This window comes from Oreochromis niloticus, linkage group LG13, assembly GCF_001858045.2.
Source record: "Oreochromis niloticus isolate F11D_XX linkage group LG13, O_niloticus_UMD_NMBU, whole genome shotgun sequence".
NCBI lineage: Eukaryota > Metazoa > Chordata > Actinopteri > Cichliformes > Cichlidae > Oreochromis > Oreochromis niloticus.
Window position 1 is genome coordinate 12,464,343 of NC_031978.2, and position 26,830 is coordinate 12,491,172.

At 38.1% G+C, this 26,830-nt stretch overlaps 1 protein-coding gene across 3 annotated transcripts in view; it reads left to right on the plus strand.

Moving 5' to 3' along the window:
• Window positions 1-26,830, plus strand: part of grid1a (glutamate receptor, ionotropic, delta 1a) — a 259,377-nt gene that overhangs the window by 170,343 nt on the left and 62,204 nt on the right. For all 3 annotated transcript variants that reach the window (XM_005474294.3, XM_025897629.1, XM_005474295.3), the window contains exon 4: window positions 4,043-4,248. In XM_005474294.3, coding sequence (XP_005474351.1) covers window positions 4,043-4,248 — 206 coding nt within the window. The remainder of the gene's footprint in view (window positions 1-4,042; window positions 4,249-26,830) is intronic.

A 26,830-nucleotide genomic window follows, 5' to 3' on the forward strand; every position in this document is an offset into this window, starting at 1 on the left:
AAGCTTAAGAGTAAATATCAAATTAAAACAAAAAAAACAAAAACAAGTTCATAAGAAAGATTTGCATCACAGATCCATAGAGATTCAGCTGGTATTTTTTCCACTTGAGAAGGACTCTGAGGCATTAGTCTGCAGCCCAGTTCATTAAATTATGTAGGATTGTTTTTATTATTATAGTTTCCAAGATGTCCTGTTAATAATTGTACTGATCACGTACTGATCACTGTCTTCTTACAGCAACAAACAAACCTTTCAATGCACATGCTTATGTTATTCCGAGAAAATAGGACTAAATGTTGTTTTTTAAAGGAATCTATGCCCTTTTTTCAGAACTTGCTTAGATTTAACTGCTATCAGACGCAGTGCACAGTGCTAAGTGGGTGGTATGGTGGTGCAATAGGTTGCACTGTTGCCTTAGTTCAAACCTTCTGGCCACCTCAGACCTTCCTCCCACAGTCCAAAGTCATCCATATTACAGTAGGTTAACTGATGATTTTAAACTGGCTGTAGGTGTGAATGGGAAAGTGAATATTTCTCTGTTTCTCTATTTTGGCCCTATGATAGACCCATCTATCCCATCGAGGGTGTATCCCGCTTCTTACCCATTATCAGCTGGGATGAGCTCCAGCCCCTCCACAACCTTGAATTGGATAAAGGGATGGATGGGCAGCGCTTCAGAATGAAACCATGATTAACAGATTTACTGCTGTATAGATATGGCATATGGATATCATAGAAAATATATCTTTTCAGTCAGAGAATGAATAAAGACAAATTCAGCTAAAAGTACTTAAATATAGACCCAGGAAGAAGAAGGTGAAGTGAATATCCTGTTCTCTCTCTCCCTCTCTGCCTCGCTCCCTTTCTCTCTGTGTAGCTGTAATTGCTGTGCATAACACTCAGTGTCTGAAACATTACAAATTTGCAAAAAAATCTGTATTGCATATAATTAACTGACGTTATTGTTGCAAGAATAACACTGATTACTTAAACAGACTCATCTCAATTTTGAGTAAACATAAGCTGGTAGCATAGCCATTTCTCAAGCTTTTCCGCTTGAATTGGAGCGCAGCTTGACGGCTCAGTAAAAACCTCTGAGCCCTTTGATCATGATGTGCTCGTTTCAGCATTGCTTCAATCCAAGAGGGAGTCCCGCTTTAGTTTCAGTGTAAGTTAGAGCTGAAATGAATGTTAGAGCATTTTCATGGGGTCTTTCTTAGTCTCTCTCAATCTATCTTTTCCAACCGCTCTAAAAAAGATTCATACCATTGTTAAAAAAGATATGTGAGGGCCAGACAGAAAACAAGAGTAGTTGGTAAGTTTCCAGAGTAAAAATGGAGGGAAAAAAAGTGGAGACTGATAAAGGGAGTCTGTGCAAGGGTCAAGTTTTGATATCTAAAACTTTCAGTTGCAGATTTGTGTTCAGAAATGACGCTTGGGTAAACATGTCCAAAAATCAGACCTTTAATTCCACGTTAATCCTCTTTTCTGCCGCCCTATCCATGGCTGACACGGTTTCCCTGTGGAAAAGCTTGCTATGGGTTTGAATGTTGACTTTGAAGTCCAATTTTTCTATCAGTTCATAGAATAGTTATTGCATTGTAGCTTTCCCTTTGCTCTTCATGGGATTATAAACCTTTTTTTTTTTTTTTGGTTTTTGTTCTGTTTTGTTACAGCATGTTACAAGTTTTAAGACAACAGTTTATCTTCCTGTTATGGAGTGTTGACCAGTTCCTCCAGATCTTTTGTGGTATTGATGAAATCTGCATTGCGTTATTATGGCATTTATTGATTAAAGATTGCAGAATTCCATCTCATTCATAAATGTAAAATATACATTTTTGTTCAGACTCACTTTTAGATCTTGAAACTGGATTATGATACAAAATATTCCCCACATCTCAGAAATCTCAAGTCAGTAGAGTTGACAAAGCTCTTTGAATGACTAATAAAGAGCATCCATAGTTATTTGTCTCCTTATCGAGTCATTTCAGTTTAGAGAAATTTTACCCGTTTATACTCTCTTGGTAGCATATTTCAGTTAGAGGCCTCTGTTAGGGATCTGATCGCTTTTGCGAGTAGATACATTTAAGCAGGGGCTTAGCATCAAAGTATTACTATTCATTTAAAATCAATATAAGTAATCTTACAGCACAAATACTATCATTAGTCTGTATTTTGGGTCATTTTACTAAACAATGTAGTGATGATAAATTTGACACCACTTATGACACTACTTCTAACAGTAAAATAATAACCATAATATATACCGTCTGTCTAAAACACAGTATGGAATAATAACGAGTGGTGGTGGCTAATCAGGGGTTAAAATGTGACCATCTGCCTTCCTCTTTCTCTCGGTCTGACACTGTAATTATACCACTACACAAAACAAAATATATGTTTGACTGCATATGACAAGATCCTTGTTGGATGAAATGTATAATTTAAAGCCTTCCTGTGTAAATTTGACAGTTTTCAGATGCAAACATGTCCAGCAAGCGTTGACACTGGTGCACAATGGTGGTCGATTATGAATATGTTTTGGTCTTGTCAGCAATATCAGAGGTACAGGTTCTCATAAAATTAAGGAACTCACTGATATATTAATATCAATCATTCCCATACCTGGAATTATCCAAAATTGCTGATTCTCTCATCAGCAGCGCATGTAGTGAATGCAAAGTTAAAGTCAGTGTTAGTCAGTTACTGCAGCTGAGTATTGCATATAGAGATATCTAATTACTTCATGTAGCCAAATGAATTGTAAGGGTCGAGTTGTGAAACCATGATTAAGTTTTATGCAAAGAAAATGGGACAAAAAGAGATTTGTCAAAGGGGGGAGCTTTTGTCCATTGTATTCAAAGTACAATAGGGGGGTAACTATTTCAATTCAGACACAAAAGAAAGTGTATGGTTGCAACTGAAAGAGTTTTCAAAGAATGCTTCTCTGTGAGTTTAGGGATGCCTCAAAATGATGAATGATTTAATTTCATCTTCTGTTCTGCCCTTTGAACATTTGTATTCTGAGGAGAATCCACGAGCAACTGTGATTATTTATGTTAACCCTCAAAATAGACTTCACTGCAGCAATTTCAGGAAAAAGACAACTTTTCATCTAATTCTTATGATTTGTCTCATTTGGTACATATTTCTACTGCAGTTTGCCTCAAGATATGGACTGAGAAACAGGGTCAATGTACTAAGATGTTGCATCTGTGCTCAGGCTAGATTTTCTTTTTGGGTTTTTTGGGGGGGGTTTTGGCCTAATTTCTGATTTTGGCCCTCAGTAGCAAAAATATAAGCAAATAAAAAATGCAGCCAGACATTTTTACAATGTGTATCTGTGCATAGATGTGTAAGCTGTGAATTTCTTCGGCCTCATTTACATCTGTGCATATGCCCCTGTATATTGTCCTTTCTAGTACTAAAGCACTAGAGCACTGGATGACTCATCAAATCTTCACTGATGCAACAGTAGGAACCTAATCATGCACACACACAGACACACACTGGACACAGAAAGAGGTCTGGCCCCAGCGATTTCGCCCAACCTCTCTTTAACAATGCAGCATGACTTGGCACATGCTGGGCAGCTGCTCCCCCCTGTGACTGCTGGGATTGGTGTGCTTATTGTGAACTCACTGCTGCACATCACCTCTGATTTGTATGTGCAATGCAGGCATTTTAAAGTGCTTTCCTTTATAGCGAACATAGACACACAAAGATCTCTGGGGACCGCAACACCTGCCTGCAGTTTCATATCCTGTAAACCCCACGAAACAGAAAGACAGGAGTGCTTGTTGTGTTTTGTCACGCTTTAGATCAGGAGCAAAGAAAGAAACCTGCCTTTAAGCCTTTTGGAATGAAGCCTGAGAATATACTCTGTGTGTGCAGAGGTTGAAAGTGCAGCTTGTGATTAAATGTTCCTCGAATATAGCAGCACATAAGACAGCAACTCTCTAAGTGTTTTTTCTTTCTCTCTTTTTGTTTGTGTTTTTGCATTTTCACCCATTTCATACCATCTTTTGTCCCCCATCAGATATCCGAGGTTTGCAAACCTTTATGGACCAGGCGTCTCGGCTGGGTCTAGACGTTTCCTTGCAGAGGGTGGACCGGAACGTTAGTCGGGTATTTACTGACCTCTTCAACACGATGCGCACTGAGGAACTCAACCGGTACCGGGACACTTTACGGAGGGCCGTGTTGCTCATGAGCCCTTCAGGTGCACAGGTGTTCGTCCACCAGGTAGGCTGTGCTATTGACTCTTGTTTTTTGGTTTTTTTCAATAAGGGATGCAGCAACACAAAGTGCTGTAGTCAAACACCAAGAGGAAAACCAAATGCTGCATACAGATAATGATCCATGAAAAGAAAAGCATTTCCTGGCACCCCTAATCTAAAGCAAATGAAAAATAGTACACTAGTAGTGAGGGAAATAATTAATTGAGCCCCTGCTGAATATTAAGTTTGTGCACTTAGAAAGAAAAAAACAGTCTCTAATTTTTATGGTTGTTTCATTTTAATGAAGGTAGAGAGAATATCAACCACAAATCCAAAAAAGCACATTATATAAAACATTTAAATTGTTATTTATAACAGTACTTATACTTATTTCACTCAATGATATGCAACTCAATTTATAACTGATTGTGACTGTTGGTATTCCACTGAAAGATGGTCTCTGGGCCACCCAAGAAAGCATATAATGATGTAAAAGAATGTGACAGTAGAACCAGCATTTCTACAATAAAACAAGAAATAAACAATAATTTGTTCCTTAATGCTGAAAAGATCAGCAGCTCTATTTGTAACTTTGAGAACAGTTTAGACAAAATAAGCTGTGTGTATCCACAGAGGATTCTCTCTCAACTCATTCTGGGTCATACTATCCCAATTTGGAAGCTCTTACTAACACCACCTCTATTTTCTCCTTCTAGATCATATTTGCTTATTAGAGATTGGTGCGTAGAACAGAAGGCAATACATCTAACTCTGTTTTAGCAGACATCTTTTCTGCCTTTAATCTCACCCCACTAAGTCCAAAGTTCATTAGTTAATTAGCTGGCCATTTCTCAAATCAGTTTTAAAAACATAAACTGCTGCATGAAAATAAACAAGTTTTTCTGTGTTCTCTCTGTTAAAAGGTGTCTGAAGTGAAAGGTTTCCTTTAATTATTTGCAGGGATTTTTGTCAAAGCGTGTTGAAAGATTATGTAATGTACTGCATTTGCATGTTTGAAGAATAGGCTTGTGTGGCACTGCAATTGCTGGACACAGTGAAGAAATATGGCAACATAAAACTGAGTTGAATGGCTTATTCTGGCCAGCAAAGGCATCGAGGTCTGACACTCAATCTTCTGCTCTTCTGGCAAGGACAGATACACGCTGATAAAGATTTTTCCAGAAGATTTCAAACAGAGTTGAAAAGGTTTGACATCGAAGAATACAAAAGGAAAAAGGACATTAAAATATGGTTGGAGATAAAGGAATTATGCCAGTTACACAATAGAAAAATCATTTTATTTGATTTCATCTTACCTGTAGCATCCTCTGTCTTGTAAATACAAGATTAAAGCAGGTAATGGTTAATCAAGTCCATTATATTTGCTTAGTGGAAATTTCCATTAATGATATTTGGCGTGAACATAAGACAAGTTATGGTATTACTATAGTCTACAAAACTAATCCATGGAAAGTAATTACTTAGGCATTGCAGAGATTTAATACTAATACAATGGGCGGTAGTGACGACTCTTTTCAGCTGAGTCTTTATTTATTCTTGTTTTCGGAACACTATGCACGGCGCTATTTTCACTTGGTACGAATGTCTCATATTGTGAAAGATTTAACGCAAGCATTAAAGTGTTAAAGCATTAAATGCTACGGTTGAGCTGTGGGAGAAGAAAACAGGCCATGCTGATGTAGTGATTGACTTTACAAAAGCAAAACCTAAAATGAGTCCATGTTTGTCTTTTTATTGTCATTGTAGCTCAGTTGCATTTAAAGCGTGCTGGATGATATGGTAGACATGTTGTGGTACTTGTGTTTGTAATGTAATCCTTCACATAACATTTTGACATCTTAAACAACATATCACATGTATGTATTGTGTACATATACTTGTGTGTCGTCAAAGGTTTCACCCTGACAGGATTTTATTTCACCTCTGTTTATCCTCAATCCTCTGCGCTGATTTATTTAATCTTTCTATCTATTGTGAGCAAATACCATAGGAAAAAGCCTTAACCTCCTCTAAGTCAAAACTTGCATTCTGATTAGCTTCTTGTCAATGCTCTACAATTAATCTAAAAGTGAAGCACTTACAGACAAATGAATTAGCGCACAGCCCGTGAATACACAGAGGCTTTCACGTTTCATTAATGACACACTGCTTTGATCTTTTCCTTTGCTGCAGTGATTCTGTTTTAGTATACAGGTACACAGGCTGGTGCATAAGTCTTTTATTCAAAAAAGATTTAATCTAGAGAACTATATCCCTTATCATCCCTTATACAATTAGCATAAGGCATCTGTCAGGCATCTTGGGGACTAAGAAATAAGCGCAGCTTTGCAATTGGCACACCCTCCAAATGCTCCTGTGAATATGTTAATGTAAGTGTTGGAGATAAGTAAATTTATCAAAGCTTCATTAATACCTTTGTAATGGCTGTCAGTGTGTCCACACCTCACCAAAGATGCTGGGGCAGAAAATGCAAATATGTAAATATCTCAATGGAAAATATGATGCCTTGAGGATTTAAGTACTCATGAGATGACATAAATTTGTAATGTAAATGTTAACAAATGTGTTTAACAGCTAGCTGAAACTGATGATATTAGTTGTCCCAATGATATGTGAATGGTGTGACAGAATGTGTTATGGTAGCCTTGAAGGACACACTGAATAACCACTAAGAGATGTAAAACATGTATAATAAGCATAAAGAGGAGCAAAAAAGAAAAGCTCAAGACTCCCACCCCCACCCCTCCACACACAGGAAAATACTGAAAACCAAGTTGACTGCAAAGAGAAGAAGAAAAGAAACAGAAAAAAAAATTACTTAAGAAAAGCAACAAAGAACTACAAAGAGATTCAAACTAGCTTCAGTGAAATCTGTTACAACACAAAGATGCATGGCAACCACAGCTAGACTAAAAAGGGTCTATAAAAAGACCCAAGTGGACTAGCAAGAGACACAAAAAAACGACAGAAAAACCTAGGATGACTACAAAGAAGTGCACGATTTCCCAAAAGATTGGAAAAAGGACAACAAAGGATCCCAGATAAGTACAAAGAGGCGCCAAGAGTCACAATACTTTACAAAGATTCAGAAACAGAACAGATGCAAGTGATGGTATAGATGCATAAAGGCTGGGGCCCAAACATAACATGAGTTCAGTAATAACAACCCTCTTAACCTGACAACTTAAACATGAATATTTACAGTCTTTAAGGTCTTTTGCTTTTCCAGCACAATAACTGTCCATATTCCAAAAGAATTTCCCCTCTCGATCTACTATAGTACATGAACTGAATCTCTTTCTTTCTTTTTTCATCAGCTTCTCAATAAGGCAGAGAACGTCTGATGTGGTATGGCAGTTTTAAATGTTTGGATGTATGCCTGAAACTGCTTCTGTATTGTGAGCAAAGACAAAATCCAACTTCTAAATCAGAGGACCGCAGCTGCAGGGACATTTATGGAGGGCTGTGGATGACTTTGGTCCTTTAAAGTTGTATAAAAAACCCTTTGCAAGGAATGAAGGAGTGCTCTTCGATAACACTTGAAGTTTTAATAAACAAATAAATGCTGTTCTTAAAACTAGCTTTTTTCAACTTAGGGTACTTGCAAGGGTGACATTCTTTCTCTGCTTAAGTGATATTGAAAAGGTTATTCATGCATTTATTTCATCTCAACTTCACTATGGTAACAGGCTCTGTTCAGGTGTCAATCTGTCAGTGCTTGGCTGAATGAAGCGCAGCTCCTAACCAGCACATGCAAACAAGACTACGTATCCTCCATATTGGCTTTCTTACATTGGCTGCCAGTCAGATTTCAAATTTATTTTAAGAATTTATTGTTTGTTTTGAAGTCTTTGACATTTCTACACCTCTCTGATCTTTTAACGCTGCACACTCCCTCTCGAGATCTGTCGAACAAATGCTCCCGGCTGTCCCGAGGTCAGATTAAACCACAGAGTTGATTGGGTCTTTTCAGTAGCTGCTTCGAAATTGTAGAGCTGAACGCCTCTCCACATCAGGATGTCCCCAACATTTGACACTTTTAAAAGCCACAATTATTTTTATTTTTTTTATCCTTCAGGAGGCCAAGTACTTTTTCCTGGCACTGTAAATAGATTTGACCTGACATTTTGCTTTCCATGTCAACTCTTTTAAAGATTTTTGCATGTCATTTAAGGTTAAGCCTTATTCAGAGCATAATAATTTGCAGTGGCTAAGATTATGATGATAATATTTTTCAACGTAAGGCTGTCAGTTTGACACCCTTTCCAAACCTGCTAGCATAGTGCCTTGCCTTTTGCCCCCTTCTGTTTTTCTTATGCTTTAAGTCCCATATTCTCATCAGTCCAACGTCTACAAGGCCAGGTGTGGGTGAATTGAGCACATGAAAAAAGGGCACCTCTGTTCTACTGACAGTTTGTCAAAGGACTATTACCACTGTAGACCCCATATTCCTAACTTTACCTTCAGGTTCTTCCACCTTGTGCGCATTACCGAGACTGTCCTAAGTCTCACATTTTGTTTTGATGATTCTCTATCTATCACATTCAATCACAAGTCTGTTGTCAGTCTGGTATTATAAACAGACTGCATGACATTGACACTGTCTGTGGTATTATGGTGAGATTCTGGGCTCTTCTCCTCTCTCATTTAGACAGTTGCCATCTAGTCTCTTGTTCACATTGGCCATGAGAGGATGTAGCGTCTTCTGTCTGTTTCATTTGTGCCTCTTTTCTGACACCTGACTGCTCTCTGTTCCCTTCATGATAGAAGGAGTCACGCAAGCCTTTTAGAGAGCCATAAAGTGGAATTTTAAGCTTTCAGCTGTCCCATTTCTTCGTCCTTGGGTTGTATTAGTGAGCATTTGCTAAATCACTTACTTAAAATGATGCACATTTAGGTTAAAAAAAAAAATCTTGACACATTTTATGAGTTACCAAAGTCACTCACCAATTAATTGTCAGTGGAGCAGCCCCAGGCTATATTTCTTGAAGACACTCAAATTAGATTTTTGGCTCTCTAGGCTGTGGCCCTGTGAGATAATCATTCATTTTCACCAATGGTGATTTAAATGCTTTAAGCAACTCAAATACCTTTGCTAAATGTGAATTCTGAAAATGAATAATGTGTCCTAATGGTAAGCTCAATATGTGTAACTATATAGTTTAATCCAAGTAGAGGCACTATTGCTCAAAAGTTTTGGGTCACCCCGAAAATATGATGTTTTAGTTCTTCACAGCTTGCTATGGATGTCACAGCAAGCTGTCCACTATCCCTCTGTCTGTTAACAGTTCACAAGATTCACTCTTCTTCCTACAGTATTGGTCAGGATCACCTAGTGGGTCAAACTGGTGGGTCGAGCTCACATTTGCTTGCGCTCAGCTTTAACATCGCTCTGGGTTCTTGGCTAGCTTTGAGGTTGCATGCTGTCTGTGCAGATGCTTCCCAAGTACTGATGTTGTCTTAGCAGTTTTATACAGTTGTTCCTCTCATGCACACAGTCAGCATCTCAGTATTGCAAACTCAAAACCTGTAGAGCACGCCACTATTTTCCTCCTCAGGAACAAAAACTGAAATCTGTTTTCTGAAAGCTGAAGATACTTTGTAATCCAAGTAACAATATAACTGTAACTGTAATGCAATTTCTGAATTTACTACAGTAAATTAAAGCTGCGTTGTTGAAAAATATAATCTGATTACAGTAATGTGTTACTGTGAAACGCATTACACCCAACACTGCTCATTTTGTTGGGTGATTGGGTGACTGTGCTAGCCACACCACATTATAGGCAGAATATCAGCTGACTGCTTTTTTTTTTTTAAATAGTTTTTGCATAGTTTGAAACTGTACATTATAAGTCATTGTTCTGTTGTAGGAGGACACAGGACCGCGTCATTCACAGGGAACAGCATGGGACTAAAAAATGGAGTTATACTTTCCCCAGTTCAGTGTCCTCTTTATCCTATAGAAACATGTCACATCACTCCCTCGCACCGCCATGCTTGCAAAATGACATCAAGCACTCAAGACATTGTTTCAGTTATTTCACATCTCATAAATGTTCTTCTTTTTGACACAAACATCTTAAAATTGTGTATAATATTTACCCGTCTCTCTTTCTCTGCTCAATATTTTGCTTTTATTGGCCAGTCTCAGACATAGCCTTTTCCTTGCAACCTTAGAAGGCCAAGTTGAGCTGGAGTTTGATGGTTACCATTTAAAAATACTGCCAGTTGAGGACCTGAGGGTCTGTTTTCTTAAACTCCATTCTTTGATGTTTTTGTCCTCTTGCTCAGTTATACACCAAGGCCTCTCACTTTTACTTTTATTGTGGTTAGAGCCAGTGTGTGCTTTTCTATGAAGAGAGTAGTATACTGTTGTATAAAATTTAGCCTTCATTTCTTGAGACAAGAATGCTCTGTTGAGTGTCAGAAGGAAAAAAGAAAGTTATTTCTTTCTTTTTCTCCCTTTATTTTATTATAATCAAAGCTACAAAGGCTGGTGTTCCACACTCATCTAGCCAAACATCTTTGAGCTGTACTTACATAAGTGGAAAAAAAGGTTTTCTCTCGATCAATTAGCCTTTTAATATGATAAACTGTCATTATCTACAGTATGCCACCGACACACTAGAATGATGGTTGTTGAAAATGGAGATCAATATGCCGAGATTCAAATGATCATTAATTTCTCTGCAATTTAATTGTATTGTATTAAGTTCTGAGCAGTAACGCATTTAGTATAACAAAATCAGAAAGTGTGGGAGCAATCTTTACCAAGTTTGAATTTTGGTTTAAGGCCCTTACAGAAGCATGCACAGTATAAGCCTTTCTAGTGCAATATAAATGAATTATTTGCTTAGTCTCCATAGCATTTTTTGTCAGCGTTCTTGTCGGATGGAGGCTTCCTAAAGGTGTTGATAAGACAGAAAACAGAATGGGTTGTGTCAGCTGGCATGCCAGCTCTGCAGCGCACTTGATGGATGAGGACAGGGGCTTGGTGAGGTCTGCCTCCTGTGCAGCGGCTACACCAAGCTATGAGAGTGACAATCGCTGTTGCCAGGTAATGTGTGAGGGAGAAAAAGGTGCTCCATAGGGGTAGTAGGAGGGTTAAAAGGGGGGGACTCACATAAAGAGAAAGAAAGACCAAAAATAAGAGGGAAAAAAAGAGATGGTGGAGATGGATGTAGAGTGAAAAGGTTAACAGTGAGAAAGAGTTTTGGGCGCTAAAGGGGGCTCTATCAACATAATAAAGCACCTCTGCATGAAACGGTAATGGGTGAAATCTAATGGAAGAAATGGAAGTGGAGAAAGACAAAAGAGATGAGCACTAAGATAATGTACATCGTATCTGACCAACTGTACCTACTGGCAATGATCTCATGGATAAATAGGTCCAGTGTACTCAGAGAGCGCAAAATAATGGACTGTGGCAGTTGGAAACATTTTCGTCAAGCTTGTAAATGTGGATGCTGTCTATATGGATGCTTTCCATCAAAAACATGGAAACATGTTTCCGAGTTTGTCATGCATAACTGACTGTTGAAATGATTTTAGCTCAAAGTAAGTAAGCGAAAGCTATTTTTAACCTTAACTTGTGAATAACTGTAACACCATTTGATGATGTTTGCTTTTGCGGTATGCTTTGGGTCATTATCCATTTCTACTGTGAAGCGTTCTCTGATCAGTTTTGTATCGTTTTGTTGAACCTGAGCACAGTTTAGCTCCGTACACTTCAGAACTCATCCTGTTACATTGTACACTTCAAGACCTCCTCAAGGGCGTTCTTGACTCGGTTAGATGTTGTGAAAGACTGTTTCTTAACCGAAGAAAGATTTCTATCATCTCCTCTTCAAATGTCTTCTGCAGTATTCCAGGTCTTGTGGTATGCTGAGCTGGATTTTGCATTTCTTCTTTTTTGTACCTTAATGTTTATTTTACCACATAAAATTTTTGTTATCTCTCTAAAATGTTTTTTTAAGGTTTTTCTCTGTATGATGATGATACAGTCCTGACCATAAAACTGTTTGATAGTCAGTCATCTAATTACTTTTGAGCCCCTAAAAAGGGGAGACTATAAAGAAAAAATTCCTGAACAGCCTGAATTAGTCTTAAACTTTATTCACCTTTTTCTTATTTGACGCAAAATCTCTCTATGGTTATGTACAGAAATAAAATTACTAAACTTATGTCATTTTCTAAATACTTATGGACCCAGCTGTATCTTCAATCTGTCACAGTTCTTTTTCAAATGTATTGGATTTTCACCTTGAAGAAAATCTGTTTTTAAAGCAACCGTGTCATTAACTGTCAGTGAGGCTCTGTGTGAACTGCCAAATAGTTCTAGGCATGCAGTACTGTGACCTTCACCTGCTAGACTGGTGACTGTGGATTACTACATTGCCTGTCATATAGTGCTATTTTGATTTTGCCTCAGTCTTCTGCTTTATGCACCTTCTCTACCAAATAAAGCATCTTGTACACCATCCATATATAACATGTCTTTCAAAGTGTAGAAGGTAATATTAATGCAATCACTGAGAAAATACACTGGAGCTGTTTTTATACTCGATCAAGGTCTTTGCTATTGAACAGAACTGTGGCATAAAAACTACTTTTTATTAGGCGTCCTTTTCCTTGAATAGCTTGTACATAGTTCATCAAGTCTGGGTTGATAGTTAAAAATGATTTATTCCTATAAATAATTTGCGACAACTCTCTCTTTTGTTATGTCTGTTTTACTATGACTGGTGAAAACGCTTTCTGTTGTCTGAATGACAAAAGAAGCACAAAGGACTTTCTGAGCATGTGTAGTGTTATGCACACAGGACACAAAAATAAAAGGGAAAGGCACATATAAGAGTTTCTGCTAAAGCTAATTTGTTTATCGTAATTTGAGAAATAGTGAACTGAAGAAAAATAGGCGTTAACCTATAAACTACATGTGGCTTAAACTGGAGATAACTGCAACACAATCAAACCCAAGAAAATGAAAACCAAGTTGGGTGCCTGAACGTCACCTTCCAGGAGGAGAGACATCATTGAAGGAAACCAGCTTATACATGAGTAATTGACTTTATTAAATGGGAGGAGCTATTACCTAGAAACTGAAAAGAAAGAAGAAACAGGCAGGCGGGCTGTCCTAGTATGCTGTGTGACTGCATGTCAGATAAGGCAACTGTGTTACAAACTGATCCACTTGTCAAGATCTGAGATCACGATTTGCTGATTAAAAATGGACCCATGTGACACTTGAGTTTGAGATGCAATAAACACATTTGCCCTTGCTATGAATTGTGTTTTAATGTCAAGGACTCTCTTCTGTCTTATTGCGTCACAAACACTTGGCGATGGTAATTTAAAAGCAGCCCCAGTCGAGATGCTATTATGGAGCGCTTTGACGGCTTTTCTCGGTGAGGGTCATGCCGTTGACATGACAGACATACATAGGGTGCATGCATACAAGTCTCACGCACATTTTACCCACTGCTTTCTGGCAGCAAAGCAATAGATGTTGTTTGGCAGAAAGCTCTTACTTTGTACCATTTTGTGTCAATTATTTTGTCAAAGTCAGTGTCACAGGTTGGAAATGGTATGGAAGAAAAAAATGTTTGCGGGTATTGTGTTCACTTCAACGTTACAGTGATGGGATTTTGAGAAAAATGTTCCAATAACAGACTCCGGACTTACCAAATGTGGTTGGATTGGAGAAAGAAAAAAACTGCTCAAGATTTATCAGCTATATTTTTGATCCAAATGTTATTCCTTCTTATCAGTGGCACTTTAACTTATCGAACCGTGAAGAAGGTCTAAAACAATTTTCCACCATTTGGCACCTCTCAGCAGTAAAAGCTAATATCCCCGCTGTCTAGACTGTCTTCATTTCCTCTGCCCAGTTCTTTTTCTTTTCTCTACTGCACTGTTTACCCCATTTTTATTGTTGCTCCAGTTTTCGACATTCTACGTGAGCAATACGTAGTTTCACAGGTGACACATATGGTAAAATTTTATACCATATCAGCTAAAGTCAGTAGACTCTCAACAAGTAGATTTTCCCTTACATTGTAACAAACTATTCCAGCATGTAGCACAGTTGTGTTTCTGGCACCTGAACCTTCCTTCTCTCTCAGATGGAATAAAGCTGGCCATGACCTGGAAGTGTTTATCCCGGCATGACTCATTAACCTGACACAGAGAGCATGGTGTTGGTGCAGGGGTGCGTAGTGTTGGCACAAACAACATCTTTTGCATTTGTGCACACACAGAGATTGTCCAGACGCGTGCATATGCAATCACCCCTGATTCTTTCCCCAGATCTATCACTGCCAGTTTTGTCTACACCCCATCCCTTAGTGCTAATGAGTGAGGCCAGGTATAATTAAAAAGCTCCAAAAGTACCGCACAGCCTGTTTAGTTTTCTTTTTCTTTTAGAAAGAAAATACAAAAAGAATACTTGCATCCACTAGAAGACTGGATTTGACCGATTCAGAATACAAATGAAGGCTACAGTTTGTCATTGGTTGAGTGGCATGAATTTATAGAAGTGACAAACAGAAACACATTATGGCTAGTACTTAGCAGGGGAAGTGCAGCTGAAGTTTTAAATAGCGGACGTTATATAAAAGCCTATTCAGTATTAAGATTAACTTTCCTTTATGAGCAGACAGTGGCTGCAGTCATATTCTTTTTGGCTGATTAGAGCGATATCACCATTTATAACCCAAATATGGTTAGATTTGCTTTTGCTGCTTATTAAGAATAATACAGTTGCTACATAACACTCAAAACCCTGCATTTCTGCACACATTTATAAAGTATAGTTTACAGTGTTCAGGTTTTTTTTTTCAGGTTTATGGTGATGTTAGCATGACTCTAGGGATCCCCTGAATTCACCATGAAAATAGCATTTATGCTTTTGGTGAAATGAACCTATTAGCATTTAGTTACGGAGCTACTAGCTTGGGTGTAGAATATATGTTTTATGAATAGGGGCTTGGTCAATATGCTAACGATAATGCTTTAAAATAGAAAGTCCAAAAACCAATGGGTGATCTCACAGTGGCTGTTTGTCTCTTTTATATAAAATCTGTGCATACGTATTACCTTATCTCCCAAAGTTCCTCTAGAAAACATTACACTGGCTTTATTAGTAAATGATCTGCACTTCTGCAGTACCTTCTAACATTAGCAAGGTTCTGCAAATAAATAACACACTCATACACTTACACTCACCTGAGGAAGAAACTTGGAGTTCTATATTTTGACCAAGGGAACATGACACAGGAAGCTACATTAAATCACCAGTTAATAGACAACATTGTCTAACTAAATTAATTTAGTTTTATCTTTTAAAAACCTCTAAACTGCCCAGATCTCTTGACATTTAGTCACATGATTAGAAAACACATGGAGCAGGGTATGTTAAAATTTTGTGCCAATTTTGGGAGTGGAATGATTTAGGGCTGCAAAGAAAAAAATTCCAATAGTAAGGTGGCTGTAAGATTCTTTGACACCAGCTGCACTTGTCAGTGTTAGAAAGGTCAAGAAATTAAATGCTCCAAGATGGTACAGTATGATATGATCTGTGGTTGCATGGAATGCATACTACTGCATAAAATGTTACCATGGTCCATCATTGATCTGTGGGCTGTACTTTGAGAACACTGAACATAGACTATTCACATATTAAAGTCATGTTTAGACATGAACCAGTCAACCAGTGTGGGGCCGTGGTTACTGGAATGGAGTGATCAGAGCACTGTAACCTCACCGATCATCCGTTGAGGGCCAGAGTTGAAGAGGTGTGTGGAGTTTATCTCGCTTACCGTCCACTGGCGTTGCTCCCCACTGGCTTAACGCTCCCACCTCTGGACCTCTGTCCTCTCCCTCTGACCCTCACTGCTGCTCCTCTATTCCATTTTCCTCCCAATAACAGCATGACAAATTGAGGCTGCCAGAAAACGATCTATCACTGTCCTACATCCCATCCTCCTCTGCCCTCTGTTGCCTCCTTTTCTCTTTCTCGCTGTCTCACTTTCCCCTTATGTCCGTGTTACAGGACGGTCCTTTTTTCGCTCTTTGTATTTTTCCCAGCTTAATGGTTTGATGTTTCCCTCTACATGGACACTTTGTCTTGCCGCCCTTGCCTATTTCCCATAACCTCATCTCCTTTGCTTTTTTCCCCCTTATTGCACTGTATACTTTTATCTTTGTTGCCATTTCTCTTTGTGTGTTTATTCCCCTTCACCCTCCCTGCAAGCTTGTTTTGTTCACTAATATTCTCACTCTATTTGGTTTGTCATCTTTTTGTTAGGCACGCAGAGAGGTACGTTATGGTATAAATTCATACCCTTTTTAGCCTCCCTGTAGTATTATCAGTAACATGGAAATAATAAAAGGACAAGTGTAATAGAAAACAATTTTGGTAGCAGATTTATGTTTCAGTGTAAGCTTTGTTTTGTAGCCTTTTGAAACTCCAAAAAATAATTTTGCTCCCTGGCCCCTGGCTTGAACAGTTTGAGTGTCTGTGACTAAATTAAGCTGCTCCATGTGATTTTTTTTTCCTCCATAATAAGTTGAGTGTTTATCATAAAGCATGGAGAGACTGTAGTGCGCAGAGAGAAAACGTTAATTGCTTTGCGAGACGAATAAATGCCACTATTTGACAGGTAAATAATGAATGGCTCCCTCTCTGTCCTTGATCATTTATTGGTACCTCCCCAGAGCCTATGTGAAACTCTGCAACGTTCAGTAACCGTGACTATGAAATATTCATGATGAGTTTGCCCATGCGTACAAAAGGTTACCTCCTACATCACAATACTAAGAAAGTAGTTTACTCCAAAAATAAAATCTAAACAAAACCCACTCTTCATGTATATATCTCATGGGAGAGCTGAATAATCAAGAGAAATGGTTGTATATCCAAACTGTGGTATTAAAATCGAAATCAGGGCAGTTGGCAAGCTCTTTACTTGATGGATAGTTATTACTTGCACAAGTATGAATCATCTGCTGAAGCTAAAGAGCTTTTCATAAATAATTTGCCATTTCATAAGTAATGCTGGAGAATTAAAATGGTGGTGTATTTGAGGTGATGGCTTATTTCTTCACATTAATAAACGTCAGAGGACTTTTTAAAATGTGGGAAAGGGCCTTCAAAGGGTAAATAACTTGAGAACTGTGTTACTGACGATGAAAGTGGAAAAAATTATTATAACGATAATAAGGAGACGTGATGAAAACAACAATTGCAGCCTATCAATTTGAAGCGCTCTGGCTTCTGTAGCCTTTTCATTTATAATTTGCTTAGTAAATGGATCAAAATCTGGCAGTATTTTTCTGTGTTCACAATTCCAACAATTTGTTATTTTATTATTATTCAGTCCAGTTGTTGATGCATAGACACAACACTGGTTCATAGCTTAACAAAAAACTAAGCAAAAAAAACCCTTGAAGACCACTTTTTTTAAAGTATTGCTCTTTGGAGGTAAATAATAAAGGAATGAGGGGTGGCTCAATACTTTTGCACAGTAGTGTACATCATACACACCTCTTCAATTTATGCATTTTCATAGCAGCACCCAAAACACATTCTTGTCCTGACAGAGGGTGATAAAATTTGATTTATGTTTCAGATTGTGATTTATGTTTTGCATTATTGAAACAGTAAACCTCTTAGACAATTTTTATTACTTCTGAAGGGAGAATAGTTAATGTCATAAAAGGCACTCAGTGAAGTCTCATTTATCTAGTGACCTCCAGAGCTGTATACGACTCTTTTTTTCATTCTTACTCCTGTATTGTAAATCAGTTAGCAGCAGGATGAGAGTCCAAACCCAGCTGGTCAGAATTTGTTAAGTGCACTTTTGTACTTCTAATAATTGTTTTCAGTGTGGAAAAATCATTTAAGCTATTTCAGTTCCTTTATTATTATTATTTTTTTTTTTTTGCCAAATGCTTATGTAACTCATATTCTTGCTAAATTGGAACAGTGAAAACGCATACAGACAGTTACTTTGTCTGTATGCGTTAATAGCTTTATCACTCTGTATATTTATCTCCCTCCAGCATAATATGAGATGCAATTATACCAAAACCCTACAATATTGTCGGAAAGTTCTGTGTCTGTGAAATTGTTGCTGTGGGCTCAGGATTATTGCCCAATTCCCAAGTGGCAGACTCAAAATACAGTACGAGTTATAAGGGTAATTGCAAAGCCAACCACTTGGAAAACAAGTACTGTATTGGTACCCAGCACACAGCCTATCACAGTTCAAAAGCTCTGGAGAAAATGTTCAATTAAAGTACAGCCCCAGTGAAAAGAATATAAATATAAATGCTGGTCCGGGTATCCCCTTACCCCATTTCTTACCTGTTTTACGACTTACTTTTCCCTGTTTTCCTATTTACCTTTGACTCAAACCTCTATGAGTCAGAATACAACATGTGCACATGCATATTCATGCTTTCCTTTGATGTCTCATTTTCAGGTCTGTGTTAACGCCCACATTCAAGATATGTCCATATACTGAAGCTCATATATGCATAAGTACTGTACATGGAGATATGCAGATGGTGTTATTCAAGATTCTGTTGAACAGGAAGCGCAATCATTTTTTTATGCAATATTCAATATGTTGTTTATGTATCGCTAACTTTCTTTGTAAATTACTAGAATAATTTCATATAGCAAAAGTAATTAAGAAATGCTTCATGTTTAGTTAGTTTATCGTCAACATGCTATTTGATTGACACCTCGCTGTTATCATGGGTATTATGGATATTCCCCATATCATTCAATGAAGCTATTATTTCTGTAACAGGTCATCAGCATCTCGCTGCACAAACCTGTTCTGAGAAGAGCCTTTCCCGCAAGTCTGTGGGAGACTGTGAGTGTTGCTGCAATTGCATTAGCGGATTTACTTTGCATCGTGAGCACTGTGTGAAATGCTTAACTGATTTTGGCGTAAAAACCCAAAGAGCACTCTGGAGAGAATCACTGTAAATGCTAATGTCTGAAGGAGTACAGGGACACATTTTGAACTTTGATTTCATACTCTGCCTAGATTGTTGCTTTATTTGTTATGCCAACACTCTGTTGTTGTATTTAATTCAAGTGTAGTAAAGAATTGGAAAATTCACACTATCATGCCAACAAGTCTTCTGTAAAATTAAAGTTTGGACCTTGCTGCACGTTTACGACATGATTCGTTTGCTTCCATGCATTTGACATTCTAAACTCATTCCCCCCAAGGAAGTGAACCAGTACTTTAATTTTACTTATTTATTTATTTTTTATTTTCATGTTTAATAACTCATAATGAGCATTTTTGCATGTAAGACTACACAGAGAAATCCAGGCAGGCAGGCACACAAACTGGCGTAACATGAAAGAGTTTCTGTGATGCTACATTCAAACATGGGCGGCATGACTGTTGTTGTAATTTTACCCCAAGCAGATGAAGAAAGTTCAGAGGTCTTCCAGACTTGACAGAAAGCAGAGTCATTTGTTGTCTCAAAACTGTCAGGATCAGAAAACCCCCATGGAGCAGAAAATTTAATCACAGTGCTACAGCGAGGCTGCTGAAAAGTAGTTACTATCCAAAACTACACAGTTTGGGTGGCATTTAAGTAAAGGTTTTCCTGCCCTTTCTACTTTTCAGAAGACTTGCCAAATGCAGTGGATTATAAAGATTTTGACAAGTATGAATTCTGCCTCGAAAGCCCTTCTTTCTGTTGCCGTCTTTCATTCCTTCAGTTTTCTCTTTTTTTCACTCCTCTCATTCTCTGGGCAGTGCAGTGATTTGAGCTCATTAGTTGAACTCAAGATCAACTAAGAAAGTAATTTGTTGCTTTGCCTCCTGCAGAGTGCATCACATAAAAACTGTCTTATGAAAGCAGCTATAATTGGGCAATAGGGTTTTAAGAACTTCAGCGATATTCATTGTGACATTTGTCTAGTGTCATGTTCAGATGAAAAGTCTGCCCAAGAGCAGACGGGAAATCCTTAAACTATTTCTCTATGTACCTTTTACCTTTTCATTATCTGCATACACCAAACAGTCTCCATTACAAACAATATGCAGATCACCCCTCCACCCTCACTGCGCACTTTGATCATTTTACAGATTCAAACACTCATACAATAATGCAAAAATAATAATAGCTATCCCTATTTTGTGTGTCCAACCAATGTGGACTTTTAAAAGCCTTTGGACATGAGTGGCATATTGTTTCATTAGAACTTTTAACTAAAAAGTAAGAACTGTTATGACTGATCACTCCAGGGATTTTTTTAAATTCTCAGTTTTTGAATAATAGCTTAAATATACTTAAGTAAAGTACATGTTGTAAGATAACAAAAAATTAAAGAACTTTACAGAAATGCCCTGGAGGCGTCATCTAAGTGTTAAACAGAATGTGAAACAAACATTAAAAAAATAGCAAAAACATATTAATTACAATTTACACTGTAATATACTCCTGCAGCTTAGGAAGGGCCAGTGAAGCATGCAGCTAAGTCTGATGAGAGCTCCCTTGGATGGGTAGGGTTACGGTAGAGTTTGAGGCTGCAGGGTGTGTGGTGGGAGGATAGATGGATGAAGAGGAGAAAGTCTGCTGTCCAGGATGCCCTGTAGAATATCCTCCAGATCCTTCTTTCAAACAGGCCTTTTCAGCCCTCTATTCAAAAAGCAGTAATTGCATCATTTTTCAAGGCCCTTGCCTCTGTCTGACTGTGAAGCTGGCCCCATTAATCAAACTAATGGAGAAGTAAGTGATTTCAAAATATAGGCTTTGATCATGCACCCCCTATCCTCTCCCACAGCTCCGCCTTCCCCTCAGCTTTGGGAACCCCTCTCCTCCCACTCTTCCATATCTTTCTTTTCTCATAGCCCTCCATGTGCACTTCACTACATACTGTATGAAAAGGGCTGTGTGAGTAAAAACTGAATTTTTATATTATACTTTTTTAGGTTTCTGTTAATGCATGTAGAAGCTTTGCTTTTGCACATTCTGGCATTGCTATGGGTCTCCAGCTTGATTAGAGCTGATTTTCAGTATAGGAGAGCACCAAACTGCGTATATGAGGTTGTAGAAAATGATCACTCTAAAATCATTCTGGCCTATTAACGGGCAAGTGTGTCCCAAAGAGTCACAGTTCAGACACATTTATTGATCCTGATGAGACGGATTAAATTAAAGTGCTCCTCAGGTGTATTGAAAAGCTTGTGCCAGCTACAAAGCAGCATAACCATTACTTGAGACCGCAACCAGAGCACAGTTGGAAATTAGATTCCTTTCTACCAAAAGTGTAAACCTCTGCTCAGAGAATACATCTCATTATGTCTTTGCTGCCATCATGGTGGTCTCAGGGAAATTAAAAAAAAATGCATTTAGCATGCATTTGACTAATTTATTGTCTCTACAATTAGGAGTCCATTCAGACTTGGCTGTAATTGCCCCCAGAGTTTAGAGCACTGGCATTGAATGTCTATAAAGCTTTCATAAAAGAACCTGTAGCTCTGAACAAAAAAGAATACTGGCGTATGTGTTCACCTCAAACCATTGATGAGTACACAATGCTGAATAGTAAACAGTAAGAAACATGTCATTAGAGAAGCATACATGATTCCCCTAACAGTATCGCTCAACATTGTTAGGAGATGATGTTGTCACTTGAGCATTCATGATTTATTTAAAGAGGTAATTAAAGCAAAACACACACAAGTCTAAGGAAAGTAAAGAGACTGTGTGCGTGCGTGTGTGTGTGGACATGTGTGGCAGGGTATGCATGGGAATGAATTTGGACACGGTACTGTGCAAAAATCTTGAGTTGCTCCTAATTTCTTTATATTTTTTTCAGGAAAATGAGCAGCAGCTGGAATTTCCAAACCAAAAATGTCAAATTTGAATTGGCTCACTCCACAAGACCTGTTGCAACTGATCTTCAGTTCAGTTCTTGTGTAATTTGGCATATCTCAGCCTTTTCTCCTTGTTTGCGTCCTGCTGCCTCCTGCTGAGGCTTTGGTGAACAGGAGATAGATTCATCTCTCAGCTCCTCTGTCAGGTCTTTGCTGGGTATTTTTTCCATCTGCTACTGTAATATCTATCTGTCCAGTTTCCTCACAGTAGTGTACTGCCATGCTAGCAAAGAGGTTGGTTAATGATATTCATGAAGTATCCATGCTTTTACCAACATAGTTGTTCACATTTCATTTCTGTCCTTGTCTTTACTGGGCAGCTAGCTCTCAGTGTTTTTGTTTTGTTCTGTTTTTAAGTTTTCATTATGTCAAAATGTAAACTTTCACACTCCCGCTCTCCTCAAGGCATCTTCTTTCTCTTGGAGATGCCACTTTGTTCTAGACTAAGTGATGAGTTTCATGTACATCTTTGACCCGGCTAACCTCTCACAATTAACTCTCTTGCTCCCTCTTTTTTATTTGTCTGCCCACTTATCGTGCTTGCTTGTACCTAATCAGGCAGAGTTTGCTGTATAACAGCAGTCTGCTTACCATGACCTCTGACTCTAACCAGCATGAAGAAGTCCTTGATTATTCAGAAGAGGAGGGAAACAGCATACATCAGGAATATTGCAGTAATTTACAAGAGTTCCTTTTAGTGAGATTTTTAGGAGAAAACAAAGCATCAACACCACCTTTTTCATAGTGGTGGTGGCCATATTTGGGCCACAAAAATATTAGGGTGACACACCAAAAACAGAACAGTGCAGGGGCACAGCGGAGGGGAGTGGGTGACGACGGGAAATTGTGAGGGATGTACAAAGTGACACAATGCGAATGATAAAAATTGTATATGCAGAAATAAATAACAAGTTAATGTTTCAGTGTATTGTATGGTGTCTTCATCTCTCTTGTGCTCATGTTTATTAAAATTATTACCAACATAGGACAGTCACTGGGGGGTCCAGCACATTTTGGGGGGTGTCCAGAGCCCCTCCTGGCCCACCCTTGTGGGACCCCTGGTTATGGCCTCTACTCTGGTATCATCATCTTTTCATTTTTTATCATCAGGTTGTTTTTTCTGTCTTTTCACTTCAAAGTATTCCTATTTACTGCACTGTGGATTTGAAATAGCATTAGCTCACACTTTTATATTAAGAGACTGACGTAAGTCAAAACGTTGCAGCTATGCACTCTATTAAAAACCCTGCAGGCACCATAACAACACCCATTACTGTGTAAAGTACTGTTTTTAAACCTCAATTTTAGATTCATGGCAAGATTTACAGAAGCCATCAATAGATGAAAAAGCAGAGAAGTTCTCAGCTAATGCTAGCAAGCTTGGTTAGTGGAGTGTATCCATAGACTGAATGGAAGCATTACACAGACTCCCACTTATTACTGCTGCTCTATTACTAATATGCTAAAGAACTAAAACAATGTTGCTCAGCAAAACTGAAGCAACGACTTCTTGAACAGGTTATATTGCCCAGCATTTATTATATAAATGCATTACAAAGCACAGCAGTCCCTTAACTGACTCTAATTAGCTGAGGTGAAGCCCAGCCTTTGTCTGTATCCAGCTGTCAGTCAAAGCCAGCACACGTCTAATAATGCAAACTTTAGGTGTTAATGAAATTTAAAGAGCGGCTAAAAAATTTTCAATTTTAAAAATTGTACCTGCGTCTCATATTAACTATTGCCGATCAGCAGTACTTTATGCGGAACACAGGAATATTTATATCCAGAACAACTAGTGCCTCGCATCAAGAGAACCACATCTGTTATTTTTCACAAAAGAGTAAAAGCAATCCATATTTGCATTTTCATTTGTGGGATTCAGAGGTTTTAATCTTGAAAAGCAGATTTATTATGCATGTGCGTATCTCATATTCTTTAGGCAAGCATTGTAGTATTTCTCTATCAAGATGTGTGATCATTTGCAACAATAATGTATTGTTGGCAAATTTAAAAATATATATATATTATCCAGAAATAATGGCTTTTCAGAGGAGTCTTATACAATACCACAGGTGGGAAAGCTACATTCAGAAATAGTTTGTGACAGTAAACAGAATAATAACTAGCACATGCTTTATTTTCTATGAAATAATAAGCTCAAAATTAGCATATGAACTTTAAAACTCTATTTTAAAAGGATTTCGTTAACTCCAGTAATTCCTTCCCACATATACTCTTTTTCCTTAAGGCAAGTCACTAGAATTACTGTAAGTGTGCAGACCACAAAAGGAGAGACTCAGAGTAGTGAAAAAAATAAGGTGCATGATATGCTCCACAGTCTTGTGTGACTCACTGTTCTTTTCATTACATCCTGACTAAGCTGTCATATCTTTTATAACACCTTTTTTTTCTCTGATTTCTCACCTAACCCTTGTTTTCACTCTTCTCTCCTGGCAGTCATCTGCGAACTATGACTTTGAGGCATTTTCAGCAGTATAGTATGAGAGTGTACCCCAGAGCAGAGATTACAGCAGTGTGTGTCTGAAGTCTGAATGTGCCTTGTTGTTCTTACCTGGTGGGCAGAGTTTCTTTAGAGGCACTGTGAGAAACAAGTCCACAGTACCTGAAGGGACTGAAAGGTTTTGAGAGACATACATGTCAGTTTGTCATGCAAGGTCACTGACATGGGTGTCATGTAGGGGTACTACATTGTAGTAGTCCTTTGTGAAAACTGTGTAACTGTACTTAATGCTCCACAGGAGCCCGTATGCAACTGTCTTATGTAATCAAAGCAGTTTATGACTGGATACACTAAATGGAGCAATAAGGTCACGGCTTCCCAAATCAGCTTTCATGTAGAACAAAACAGATGGAAGTGTCATTCACTTGACTCTGTGCACCGAACTGCTTCTAAAAGTTTCAGAGATGTGTGTAGCTTTTGCAAAAGTCTCAGGCCACCCATCAGTTCTCTATACTTTGCTAGGAAAAAGGGACATATTTACATTGATTTATTAAAATGTGCAAACATAAATGTAAATACAGTAGATAAGGCAGAAAAAGAGCTTGTACAGCTCCAGGCTTCTGGAGGGACATTCTACACCTCTTATTTGGATGTTGGCTGCCTTTTGTTGCATTCTGTGTCACACACTGCTTCAGTATTGTTGGGGTCTGGGCTCTGCAGATACCAATCCATGGATGACAGTGTCTGACTGTGTTTTTTCTATGCAGGTAGGCTTTTACTACAGTAAAAGTGCTGTCATGTCTTTGTGATCATTGTTGAAAAAATTGAGCCGTTTCCAGTTGGGCGCTTTTCAGATTTTATTGCGTGATGGGTTAAAATCTGCTGTTATTTTTTGATACAGAGCATGAAAGACCATGTGTTTTACAAAAGTCACTCTTGTAGCCCTCTAAAGATGACACTGTAGAAAGGTTTTTTTAGGCCTGCGTCTTCTTCTTTTATCCTCCACTTCTCCGGTTTCCTTAGATATGTTAAGAGCATACCATAAAAGCAAAGTTTCAACTAACAGCTCTTTAGGAAGAGCGTGTTTGTGTAAAAGTGCTATCACATACCTGTCTAAGTGTGTTTTATACAATCAATTATTCGCATTTATGGAAAAGGCTTCTAGTAACACCTGTAGACACCATTTAAAATGGGTTCTTGCTAAGTTGTCTATTATGTGTAGACTTGGCTGTCCCTTGAGTTATGAGCCTTTTTTATCCTTGGATAAGTCATAAAATAGTTCAGCTGGAGAACTGATGCTCAATACCACTTTAAAAAATTACAAAAAGTCTGGCTCCTTGAAAGAAAAATATAAAGAAAATGAGGAGTGTCTCACTTTTATTTGCACAGTATGTACCCATCCTGTCTTGAATCCAAGTTTGACTAAAAGGACAGCTTAAATATTAATGTTTCCCAAAAACGCTTACCTTTCTGTTGCGAGGTGTTTTGAAGGTGTGAAGTTCAGTGTGAAAGTAAAGTTCTGTTCACTTACTTGAAGCTAATGGCCTGGAATGGTACAAAGTGCTCTTATGGAAAATGGTTATTGTATTTCACTTAGTTCAAATCACTCAACTAATGTAAGATAATGGTAGCATGCATTATTCAGATGCACTTCTAATCCTTTGTCCCATGAATTCCAGATTTTAATTTTGGATTTGGCCTATCTGCCTCATTTTAATTCCTGGCCTTGCTTGTTTCAGGTCACCTGCTGAGCTTTCCTCCACCCCATATCACAGGTGTGTTAATTTTCATCCTTGATGATTCACTTGACAAATTGCACTCAAGAGCATCAAAGAGCTGCTTCAATCCTGCAGAAACTTTGAAAATTAAACCAAAAGATCTCAGAGTTGTTACATAAAGATGTCAGCCGTGACATCCATTCATCAAAGTGACTATTTGTTTTCTGGAACATCAATATTCTGTGTAATATTGTCCTTCAGGTTTACACTATGTTAATAAACGTCTTAACACTCTGTATAGTGCTACATTTGTGCTTCTGCGTGTAAATACCGAATATAGTTTGTGTTACATTTTACAGTACTGTGATTGTATATCTGCATGCCCTTGTGTTGCAACTGCAGTCACAGATGAACAAAACAATTTTTGGTGAGGTAATCACTTTCCTCTGTGTTAATTATCCTTGGTTATCACATCTATCAGCTACG